This window comes from Pseudopodoces humilis, chromosome 23 (assembly GCF_049639895.1).
Source record: "Pseudopodoces humilis isolate 2021_Gansu_Grassland_sample_001 chromosome 23, ASM4963989v1, whole genome shotgun sequence".
NCBI classification, from domain to species: domain Eukaryota; kingdom Metazoa; phylum Chordata; class Aves; order Passeriformes; family Paridae; genus Pseudopodoces; species Pseudopodoces humilis.
Window position 1 is genome coordinate 6,397,149 of NC_142222.1, and position 12,926 is coordinate 6,410,074.

General features: G+C 40.7%; 1 protein-coding gene across 8 annotated transcripts in view; it reads right to left on the reverse strand.

The window, feature by feature from the left end:
- The window catches only part of CUX1 (cut like homeobox 1), a 264,573-nt gene that overhangs the window by 91,405 nt on the left and 160,242 nt on the right, over nt 1-12,926 (reverse strand). For all 8 annotated transcript variants that reach the window (XR_001331653.2, XM_005525853.3, XM_088066159.1 and 5 more), the window contains exon 9: nt 5,293-5,341. Coding sequence is in view for 7 of the 8 variants with exons in the window: in XM_005525853.3 (XP_005525910.1) it covers nt 5,293-5,341 (49 nt within the window). In the remaining variant the exon portion in view is untranslated. The remainder of the gene's footprint in view (nt 1-5,292; nt 5,342-12,926) is intronic.

Sequence of the window (12,926 nt, forward strand, 5' to 3'; positions counted from 1 at the left end):
GATTTGTTGGAGACAGGAAGGTGCCATACCCAAGGAAATAAAAAATAATCTTGAGAGCAGCATTTCTGCTAAAACATCCTGGCGAGGTTTTCTTTCTACTTTTATAGCAGACACTCTTTTATGTATTTTAGTGGCAGTTTGGCTCCAAAAGAATGCTTAAATTCACTAATTCTTCCTCTACAGACTTTAAAACCCAAAACTACATTTCTGTGGAATAAATGATATTGATCCAGTCTAGATTCTTTAATAAAAGCTGTTATATTTTAGAAAGTACAGTTTTCCTGATTTATTGGTATTAGTAGTTTATGTATTTGACTTTCTTTCCCCAGAAAAAATAAGAAGTAGAAATCTGGGAGCACTATCAAGATGGAAAGAAAACTAATGGGAACATATGGCTTTTCCAAAGGGATAACAGAAGAAAAAATAAATTAATTCTTCTTCTATAGCTTACACAAAGTAGTCCACACACACACAAAAGTCTCACGTTTTCTTTCTCTTACCACTGTCAAAATCTAACAATACCTATACCTGAGTCTGCTTTTCAAATCTAGATCCTTCTCTTTCAGATAAAAATACAATAACCCAGGATCAAACAACCCTAACCAAAGTTCTTCTCTTTTTGTTTTAAAAGTGAAAAAGAAGCTTTTTCATTACAGGAAGCTCAAAATACAAAGCCCATTAGATTTTTAATTTTTTTTTAACCAGGTGATCAATGTATAAAGGCAGAAAAGAGATCTGGACACATCAATGACACAAAGCCAGAAATTTAGACTCAGTATTAAAACCTTAAGATGAGCTCTGCTGTAATTTGAAAAAATTAAATATTTTTAATAAACTTAAAAATTAAAATACATTTAAATATTTCTGTTTTCACAACCTAGGAATTATTCTTTCCAACAAAAACCTCTTTTTCTCAGGCACAACTGGGTTGTTCCTGGATGAAGTACAGAAATAGAACAATAATTTGTTTGAATAAATTTGTCGTCCCAAAAGATTCGTGACTTTGCTGCCATAAACACTGGAAAGGTGTAAACTTGAAAAGGTACAGGAAAGTGCTAACCATAAATATTTGTCTAAAATAAACAGTCACACAAGTGTAACTGCTGTGAATGCAGAAATATATATACTGGAGCTTCATTAACTTCCCTGATTGGAAATTAGAATATTCTGGGAATCCAACAATAAAAAATTCAAAGATGCTGTATCCCAAACTATGATAAATCATTTATTTTGACAAGTACGGGTATTTTAGTTTTAATTATTTATTCTTATACTTCGTAGCATATCAGAAAATATGCAGTGATTTATTGTGCAAAATGAAATCTTAATAAAACGAGTCCCTTCACCAAACTACAGCATTATTAAATCTTCATGGAAATGCAGGGGGAACTGGTGGGTTATGTTATCAAGTTTTGTCATTGAGCTGCTGGGTTAATAAAGTGAAAAGGAGCCCTTGCTATTGTACTTGGCTCTGTTGTGCCCTCAGCTCCTGCACAGAGCCACAGCTGGGGGATGAGGAGAGGATGGACAGGGATTCTGCAGCCACGGCTCTCCTGCTGCCTGGGAAAGGATGGAATTGCATCTTTTACCACCAAACCAGACGGGGTTTTGGCTTCAGAACTTTTACCCCTCCTAAAGCTCCATGGCAGGAGCTGACAGCTCCTCTCGAGGCAGCTGCAGCTGCAGCAGACAGTTTAATGCACTATTCTTGCCCTTTTTTATATAAAAAAACCTCTTGGGACTTTCAAAGGGAAGGGTTACACCCATGGCACCCTCACAGAAGCTGTAACTTGGTGTACTCTGATCTCTGCCAGTCAGAACGGACCTGCCCTGCCACAAAATCCCACTAAAGGTCGTGGATTAATGGTCCTGAGCAGCTGAGGAAGAAGGGGCTGTCAGCAGCCTTCATCTCCAGCACCCTCCTCTGTCCCAGCCAGGGAATCATTTCTCCCACTATTATGTTTTGTGGGAAAATTCAGTTTACACCTTGTGTTAATGACACAATGGAGAGGGAGGGAGCTTTGGGGTCATTACCCCTCCCTCTCTCTGAGCAGAAAATTGCAAAGCTCACTGGCATTTAAAGGCAATTATTCTGATGAGCCAGTAATTTATTCTGGGGTTGGTATCACAGCAAAGTAGCCCAGAAAGCTCCTGCATGAAAAAGCTTAAGGATCCAGGTGAGAAAAAACACTGGGAGAAGAGAGGTGATGGAGCTAAAGGTAAGAATGGTCCCTGCTTCACCCATCAGGACACGGGGCTGGGAGCCACAACATCACCTCTGTCCCTGTGGATTTGACCATTTTTATGGACACCTGGACCAAGGTCAGGTCCCTGGAGAACTGGAGAGGAAAAGGCACTCCCCACCTCTCAGGAGCTACAGAGGAGTGCTCACAACAGCAAGGGAAGTTCTGAAGTGCCAGCTCTGAATTTAAAAAGGGCAGTAATCGGGAAAGACATTTTCAAGAAATGTCAGATATATAAAAACTTACACCACTTTCTTTTTATCATATTTTTACTGGAAACATGTAAATCTGTACTCTGAATCCCAGTCATTTGGGTCAGTGCTAATTCCAGAGCAGCAAAACATCACATCCACATCAGCAAGGCAGTCCCTGAGCAAAGAGGAAGTCGTGCTGAGCACTACTCTTTAAAGGTAGCCTTAATAATGGGGAATGAGCACTTACTGAAATGGTAAAAGGAAATGTTAATTTAACTATTAAATACATAATTAGGTTAAGTACTTGTTTCTGCAATTGTAACACTTCAGCCTGATGCAAACTCACTTTCTGGCCTGTGCAATAGATTTAATTTCTTCTAGTATTTTTTTTTTCCGACTATGAAAAGGTAAAACACAGGAATTGCTGCTGCAAAGATTAGATATAATTCATCTAAGTGTTTTATAAAGGCAAAGGCTCTATGGGCATGCTTCAGCAAATGAGCTGAGCCACTGCAGCAGCTCCTGCTCCTCTCCAGGTGAATCTGCCCTTCCCTTCTCCAGCTCTTTTAGGGCCACAGAGTCCCTGTGTGTCCCTCGTGGGGCTCCAGCACAAGAAAGACACGGAGCTGCTGAACAGTTCCAGAGGAGACCATGGAGAAGCTCCCAGGGCTGCTTTATCCAGCTGCTCTTTGGGAGGGGATGGGACCACAGCAGTCAGAGGGGGAAAGGAGGATAGGGAGATGGAGAAAGGGGAGACAGGATCCCCTCCTCTGGTTTTCCAACAGCTCAGAGGAACGGCACTGTGATTTTATGTACAGTCAAATTTTGCAGAATTACAACCAAACTAAGGGTTATGCACATAAGCAGTTATAAATTTTACCTAATTACAAGAAAAGCACCACAACAAAGTAAAAAAAAACCCCAACCCACATTGCAGCTTTGTACCAGTTAGGCAGAAAAACAGCATTTCTGGATAAATATGTATAATCCATTTTAGGAGGCAATGAGGAATTCAGAAATACTTGTTCTTTAACTACAGCCCCCTTTAGACTAAGGGGAAAAAAACAGCTACTGGCTAAATCATTGCAAAATGTACTGCCTTTGCAAAAATCACAAAATAATTCTACCAAAACATTTTTAACACCTACATAATTTCTAAAAAGTCTACATATTTTCAAATAATTACTAGCACTTTCATAAATATTTAATGCTGTCTACAAAAGTTCTTTGACAGAACTAAAAACCCACTGTGCAAACACCAGTTTGCTTTTACTGACTAAATAATCAACTCAACAACTTACAAATCTGATTTTGGCTTCATTAAGACATTAAGATGCTGGAGGTGTGTCCAGAGAAGGGAACGGAGCTGGGGAAGGGTCTGGGGCACCAGGAGTGGCTCAGGGAGCTGGGAGGGCTCAGCCTGGGGAAAAGGGAATTTCTCTTTACAAATCCCTGGAAGGAGGCTTTAGGTGAGGGTTGGGCTCTGCTCCCAGGTAAAAGTGACAGGACATAAGAAAACAGCCTCAGGCTGCTCCAAGGGAGGTTTAGGTTGGATATCAGGGAAAATCTCTTCATTTGAAGGGTTGTCCAGCCTTGGCACCCAGGGCAGGGGTGGAGTTGCAATCCCTTTGGGGATTTCAGAGCCCCATGGATGTGGCACTTGGGGACATGGGTGAATGGTGGCCTGGGCAGTGCTGGGTGATGGTTGGACAGATGATCTTGGAGGGCTTTTCCAGTGGAAATGATTCTGTGATTTGTATTTTTCCAGTTTTCTGAGAACTAATATAAAGGCCGACAGCACTTGCTGTAACTTGGCAGCTGCAGCAGGGGAGTGTGGGGGCTGAAAGCTGATCTGGCAAAAGGGAAAAGACAAAACAAAACAGCAGCTGGAGCAGGGGGTACATTTTCAACAGGATCAGTGACCTGGTCTGGCTCACACAACCACTGCTGACAGCAGGACCCAGGGAAGGGAAGGAGCTGCCACCATTCCTCCTGGAAAGGAGCTGCTGTCAAGCTAAACTTCAGCTGGATTATACATCCATAGCCTGGGAGATTCAAGATTGCAATCTCTGGTTGTACCTGGCAGAGGGATTAATGAAACTCACTGATAAGCAAATGCCTGGCTGAGGTTTCCTTCTGTGAAGCCACCACCCAGTGGCTTGTGGAATTTCCTTTGTCATGGAATCCTGCCTGGCCATACACATCTCCTCCACCACCTCACTCATTCACTCACAGGGTTCCCTGCATGGCCATTGGGTTTGGGTTTGTTAAAACTCAGTATTTCTGGTACTCGTGTCAGGAGTGTGTGCACTGTGAGGGATGGCCAGAGAGACATCTCACAGCCCAAATTAACATCTGCAGGAACAAATGGCAATTTCTCTGTGGTCCTGCACAGAAAGAACAGTCTGAACCCTTGCTAAAAATTAATATGCCAATAAAACACAGCAGAAAAGGAAGGGGGAAAATAAGTCTGGAGAAGTCCCCAAAACCTGCAGCCCTGCCACAGCCACAGGGCAGAGACCCTTTAATTTGGGCAAACCATTTACCTGCATGTCTGAGCAGGGGCCAACATGACAGATTTAGAAACACAGAGCCAAGAATAACTACAGTGGGAAATGTAAGTTTAAATTATTAGAAGGTAAATATATGGCAAGCACTGCTCTACTGTGCCCACAATCCTTACAGAGCATCCCTAAAGAGCTGTATTTTGCTTGAAATTTGCATATTTTCTTACTCCATGCAGTTATGACTGCAAAGTGCATATAAAAGAACTGTCATGAAATCCAAAAGAGAATTAAAAAAGAATAATCAAAGTCACACTTAGAATTTTATGGGGAACTCATTTAAAATCCTACCTGATTCGCTCTTTCAAGGTCTGTCATGATCATCTCGATTTCATCAGCCCTGGGAGAACAAGAGAGCAGAAGTTTTGTTATCACACAGAGAAGAGCTGCTGCACGAGCTCAGGCACAGCAACAGGCACACAAACACCACCAATTGTCAATATTTATTTGTAAAAGGACACAGTAGGACTGAGCAGCTCATCTCCCAACTGGTGAGATCCTCTGGAGTTTTCTGGGTCAGTCTGTAAATCTCCAATTCCTTTGCTTGCTGCCCTTTTTTTGCAATGCAATAGGCAAATTGATAGCTGAGCATATTCATTGGATATTTGAAGGTCTTACTCCCCAAAATTCCAGGCAGTGTCATCTTTCCAGATGCTTCCCAAGTGATAATTATGGAGAAGTCAAAGACTGCAGTTCTTCAGTCAACTCCCCACATATACAAAAGCACCCAGCTACTCTTCTGCTTCAGTGTGCCCACAAGTATGGTTCTTAATTTGGCTTAAAAAAAAAAAAATCAAGAGGTCAAAGAGACCAAGAAATTAAATCTTACATTACGTGGAAAGGAGGGGTTTTTTTTTACAAGAATTTATCAAACTCTAAATTTAGACTCCTAATGCACTTTGCAAAGCTGAATTGGAAAGTCAAAGGGTTGAAAACTACACAAATAGTCAAGGAAAAAAAAGAGATCCTTCAGATCCCCCTGTCAGGGAGCAGCTCCCAGACCTGACCCCTTAAAAATCAGCATTTCTAATACTTCACTCACACAAATGGAGCCAATCCATAAGCAATGTTTTCTTATCTTCAAGCTCAATCATGGGCAAGTATTTCCCACTCAGGCTCTCACCTGGGAAAGGTACCAGGAAAAAGGGCTGACAGCCCTAAAGAATGTTCTGTATCAATAAAATAAGACATATTATTCTCCCCAGACATTTTCCCTGTCTTGTATGCCTGGACCATATGGAAGCAATAAACACTGTCCTCATCTCCTCTGAACAGCAGCTTTACCAGCAAGTCCTTTTGCAATCTGCCAACACCATAATGTCTGGTTTTTGTTTTTAATCTGTAGCAGATCATTATCAGTAAAAGCTGTGAAATACTGGAATTCCCTTCCTCTGCCCATGCAGAAAAGTCAGGGTTTGATTTTCTGCTGATTCCCACAGAAGATCCATTTCCCTGTGCAGGTGTTTGTTAGGAAAGATGGTTAATTGAAGTACATCAGGGTTCTGGCACACTCCACACTGGATCATTACAGTGAATATTGATTTATTCCTCAACAGCATTTTAGGCTTTTGGGTCTACACTTAAGGAAATGCAGAAAAAGATCATAATAAGTAAATGTGCATGTATATAAATTAATGGAAAATTATTTTTAATTACAGCCTTTAATGTTGTTGGGGCAATCTGAACTGCATTCTGAAAAAAATCTTTTGGACAATAATGGAAAACAGATTAACATGTGTTTTCTTGTGCAGGAGAAGATAATGTGCTCTTACACTGGGCAGAAATCCTGCACACCACGTTTTGAATTAATAATAAATAATGGTCATTACTTACTGAACTGAACAACCACTGCCTGGGCAAAAAAAGATTCAAGGGAGCAGCCACAAGACTGACCTGGGCACATTAACATCAGCCTGCAATAACACTTTCCACCTCTTTAGCCTCTGCAGTTGTGAAACATATTTTGTTTTAGACTCCAGGCCCAAAAAGCTTATTAACCAATTTATGGAAATGACAGCATTTCACGTGAAAAAGATGTCCCAAAGCCCATGCAAGTGACCCAACTGTATTATCTGTAACAGAGATAAGTGGGAAGAGAACATCCCAGCACACTAAAAAGATGCTTCCCAGCACTTCACAAATATTTTTGGACAGGATAGTTTAAGGATCCTCTTTATATAAGCTTCTGCATTCGGGCTCAATTTATGTGTGAATGCCTCAGGTTCTATGGAGCCAGTAAATGATGTCTGGGTTATGTCACACACTGGGAATGTCCCAGCCAGCCTCAGCTGAAGCAAATCCAGCTTCCTCTCCTTCTCTGGAGGGGAGAACAATAAAATCCCTGCATTTCCACCCAACCAGGGGGTGCCAGGTATCAGCCAAAGGTCTGGAACAACACAGCACCTGAGAGGAGTGAAAGCCTCAGAAACAAAAACCCCTGGGATTGGGAGAGGAAGAGTGCCTGGCTTTGGGAGCAGAAGGTGGGGCTTCAGCTCAGCCAGGGAAACTCTTTATTTTTCTGGCAGAAAGGAAGATGACTCTGATGGAGGAAAGATGAGTGGGAAGGGGTGGAAGTGTGAGGGAGTCTGGACCCATCCAAAGACCTTCAGCCACCTTGAAAGTGGCAAGATAAGGGGAGCCAGAGGTTGGGAAATGGGAGAGGACAGAGGAGCAAGGGAAGGAACAGAGGGATATCCGAGGCCAATGGACCAAGGGGAGAGGGGACCAAGAGCAGTAAAGCAGAGGAGCACCCCAAGCCAGAGGAAAGGTGGGTGGCTTCCAGGGAAACACAAGATGGTGCTGGAAAAACAAGGTAAAAAGGCTCAACCCTGCATTTAAAAGGGAGAGAAATATTAATACTGGTATTTGTGTCCCATTTTGGCCAGGGTCAGGATTTAAGAGCTCTATTACAGCACTGAGATACACAGCCAATTACAAAAAAAAAGCAACTGAGGATATAGAATGCCATAAAAATGACATTTGTGCCCTTCAGCGTGCGCAGATAATTCTGACTGAATCCAGTAAAGTGTCAAACTGTAGCCAAAGGCAAAATTGTCCCTTTGTCCTTGTATCCAGACACACCAGCTGACTGATCCTGAACTCCCCTTTCCCTCCTACATTTTTTTCTCTTCCAGCACACCTAATAAAAGGATGCAACATCTTCCAAAAAATTCAAATAAACACCTCCAGCCTAGCAGTCTGCACATCGATAGAGGGTAATGCTGCAACCATAAATGTTATCTTTAAGTAAAGTAATGAATTAAATCACTCTGTATTCTTTCCTAGCACAAGTGTCAACAGCATTCAGGGGAATCTTCAAAAGGAATTCAGGCTTTTCATTTTAAAAGCTCAACTACCACATCAGTAGCTGGCACTCAGCAGCCTAAAATCACTTATTTGAGAAAGTCTCTAATAGCTGCATTCACTGTTTGCTCAGTACAAGTATTTATTATAAAATAAATTACAGTTCTCACACCTTTTATGCACTCACAGAAACAACCTGCATTGATTTATTGTTTACAAAGGATTGTGTCAAATTCAGACCTGTTAGGCACGGGGCAGCTCTGCTTGGCTCACTGAATGAGTCCCACACAGGTCATTTTTGCTGTATTCACTCTCCACTACATTTGCTCATTTTCAGCCCTTCCTATTTCAATATTCCTCCTGATTTCCATGGAACAACTTGGCAGGCAAAGCACCATCCAGCTCTGGGCTTATCCTGCAGGCTTGCACTGAAAATCTGATGGGAATCTCGATGGGAACTTGGAAGGGACCTTGGAAAATCACCTTGTTCCACCCCTGCCATAGCAGGGACACCTTCCACTGTCCCAGGCTGCTCCAAGCCCTGTCCAGCCTGGCCTTGGGCACTCCCAGGGATCCAGGGGCAGCCCCAGATTCTCTGGGCACCCTGTGCCAGGGCCTGCCCACCCTCACAGGGAACAATTTCTTCACCTAATCAATAAATTTGTGGTTACCCAGGATCTATTTGTGACCAAAGTCACCCCATGTGAACTAAACTGACTTTTAGGAACCAGAGATCTGATTATTTCACTTTTTACTTTCTTTACTCCTGGAGGAACACACACCTTGGCCTCTCATGAGTGTCTCAATTTCCCCATCACCCCAAGAGATGAAGGCAAGGAGAAAAGTTCTTTCTTCAGAGAATGAGGATAATTCATAACAAGGAGATATTCTGCTAAAATACACTGATATTTATGGTGGCTTACACCACATTTCCACATTGCAACCCAACATCAATCAGGGCTTGGCCAAGGGTGATACTTCCTAAACATTAACACAGATCAGGAGAAAAAGAGTGAGGGAAAGCTGTTTTCAGGAATAAATGTGATCTACCCAGTGTTTTTGCATTCCACAGATAATATAATCATTTATCTGATCTAGTTTCTTGTAATCTCCATGGTAGAGGAAAAGTAATCATGTAAGCAAGACAGTTCTTCAGGGTGTATTACAGCTAGTTCTAAGTTTCAACATTTTCAGACTAAGGAATTTAGGAAATCAAATTTTAAGCCCAAGCATTTGGAGCTACAAAATCAGCATCACCATGAAAAAAGAATCTGAATTGTTGAAACAGCACAACCATGAAATGTTCTAGTATTTCTTCTTTCAGTACTGTGTTTGAAGTGAGAAACAAAATGCATTAAGAGCTATGGATTTTACAAGGTATAAGCTTTTACCAGTCATGAAACAGCCCTCAAAGCTAACATGCCATCTATAAAACACAACTTAAAGAGTTGAAAAAAAAATACCCAAACCAGCCCACTTTTCAATTCAATTGCTTATGGGAAATAAAAAGTGCAGAAAGGCTCGATTTTCATTTTAAGATCAAGAAAACCGATTAGGTTTGAACAGCATAACAAGTGAGCAAATTCAGGGGTTGGTAACAGGGAAGAAGCCTGGTTCTTCTTCTAAACAAAATTAAATCAGATGAAAACTCTGAACACCACAAAATTATTCACTTGCAAGGAAAAAGAATCTGGACTTCATGATTAAAATCCAGCTGATTCAAGCCCTTCATTTAGCTACTAGCTTAAAGAGGCAGAAACAATTCCTTTTTTATTAACATGACAAGTGAATGGTTTGCCAAATCTTGTGGCTACAGCCCCCTAAACATTCAAATTTACTCAACCTTGAAGGAAACTGCTGTTGGATTCTTTATACATGGGAGGACTGAAAAATACAGATGACACTTTGGAAATTGCAGTCAGTGGCATGGCCAAGAAACTTCCCTACCAGGGCAGATTAATACTTTGGTTTGGCAAAAAACAAACAACATTTTTTCCCACACATTTGTTTTCTTTAAAAACATGTAAAAGTTTACTAGTCAGAGCAAACGGTATATGGAGCCAGTGGGGCTTGTTAAAATGTTCTAATTACCCAAACATTTACACAGGCAATTTCAAACTAAAAGCAGACATTATCAACTAATGTGCATTTATGTTTAATTAAGGAAAAAAAAAGAAAAATCCTCCTTGTAACGTATATCTGTGATCGGCACAGAGCAGATTTTGGCCAAATTAGGTAAACAGCTCAGCCTCCTAAAATTACAGAAAGTGAAACCCAGCACTTGGCCAGCACATGGCAAAAAATGTGAGGTTATTTGGGAAATTTGGGAAGGGAAGAAAAGAAGAACAGGGGCCAAAGCATTTAAAGAAGAAAAAAAAAGAAAAAAAAAGACAGCAAAAGGCAGTGCACTGAATTTTTTTCAGGTTTCAATGAAATTTTTATCAGGGAAGGTTCCTGGGTCTAGGAAGCAATTTCGGATCACTAAACAATGGCAGAATTGCCTGCAGTCCAATGATCACGGCATTCACTCAGGGCATGAGAGCATCCCAGCATTTGAATATTCAATTTTATTTTTTCTTTTAGCAAAGCAGAGGGATGACAAATTCCCTACCCAAATTCAAACCACCTCCTGAGCTCTGCTGTGGACGCCCTCATCTAATCCCTGCTCCTCAGTGACCTGCCAAGGTGCTCAGGATTTCTTGCCTAATTTCTAGGAAAGAAAAAAAACCAACAAACATTTTCTTAGAAAGTTTCCAAAAGAAAATAATATAAAAAAACCCACTAATTTTATTTTCTGGCACTTTATGAGTATCACTGTACACACATTTACGTGTTTTTTAGAATTCATAATTATTTCAATCCAACAAACATCCACAGAGGATAAATTCACCTTTACTGCCAGTAAAAGATGGAATAATAGGCAGAGGGGTTGTACAAAGAACAAAATAAAAAGTGATCTCAGCATAACATGTCAAAGGGGAAGATCTCACACACTTTTTACTGCTAAGTTCTCAAATCTACTTTTCAAATTGCAAGAGCTATAGGTTAATATTTTCTTTCAGAGCAACCCTCTAAGGATCTTCAGATCAGATAATCCTTTTTCCAGTGTCATATAAATCCAGGCCTCTTGTAAAAGAATTTCTCTGTTCAGGGATTCATAAATCCACCAAGTTTAGTAATGAACTGGGTGTTTCCTTTCCTAGGAACTCAATTGAAGGAAAAAAATCCCCTCTCTGCTAAGCAGTGAAAGACTGGAGGCTTTAAATTGAGAGATCAAAGGCAGGCAGGGTTCAGGTGCTCTGGTGATTACACCCAATGTCATCTGGGAGTGGGGAAATGTCCACTGGACACTGCCCAGACCCCTCTGTGCAGACACCCTGCACTAAATCAAGTTCCTCCCTCGGTAAAAAGCAGAGACACCCAAGGCTTTTCCCATCTTTTTTTGTTGTTTTATTAGAATTCATCGCGGTTTCCTCTCGCCGCCCCCACGCACGGCGCCCGTACAAATCCGGGCTGGGGGAATAAATCTCATGGAAAGATTCCTCATTAAGCACACCAGGATTGAGCAGCCACACCAGCTGCAGGTATGATCTTCAAATAAACCAGGGCCTGGGTGCTTGAAAGGTGTCAAGTGAGCATCAAATATTGAAAAAGGTTAAAGAGACTGCTTATAAAGCCCTAGATACTGAGCAAATCAGATCCCTGACAAAACAAGAATCATCTCAATCATTAGAGAGAAAAGACCCTGTAGAATAAAACATCTTTCAGTCCTTATGAAAAGTGATTTCCAAGAAAACCTGCACAGCACTTTGTTTTCTCTTCATGTTTAAGGCAGGATTTCAGGGATAAAACAATCATGTTTGCAATTATAAAGTTTTAAAGATGACAGAAATCAGTTTTATTCCAGTGATACAAAAGGGAGTAGTTTCTAAAGATCATCTGCTTTCTTAATCATTTCTGGAGAGAAATTGATATGACTGACACTAAAGATAGTGTCAGTCATATCAAAGATAGCAATTTTTAATAAGTTCAATTAGTTCAATTGATAAGTTAACTAATAATTTTTTTATTAAAAATAAAAAAGTTCTTATTTTTCCTCTTTGCCTTTTATTGAGAATTGATATGAGCAATAAAAGGCAAAGAGGAAAAATAAGAATTATATGTGACAGGCAACATCAACTCACAGCACCCCAGAGCTGTAATTCCCACAGTGTCACACACACACAACCTTGGCACACTTGGCAAACCAGAGAACACTTAATGTAAGCAGCTGGAAGAAAGAAAAGATGTATTGGTTGGATTAAAAAAAAAAAACCCAATATATAAACAGATAATCTATCTTTTTTATTTGATGGCAATACTATCTTTTTATGTGGCACATATTTGCACATGTTGCACCACGGCCAGTATGAATTTTGGCTCCCCAGACTGTTTAACCCTTCATTTAAAAACCCCTTACTCAGCTCTCATTGTGTTTTTCTCTCCCTAAGAACAGATCTCTTGTGAGCTCCATGAGCAGCAATCATGCTGCCCATCACAAAAAGGAAAAGAAATGTAATAAATCTTTTTACTCCAGATATTTTTCTTTCACAGTGTGTTTTTGCTTCACCCTGCAAAGCCCT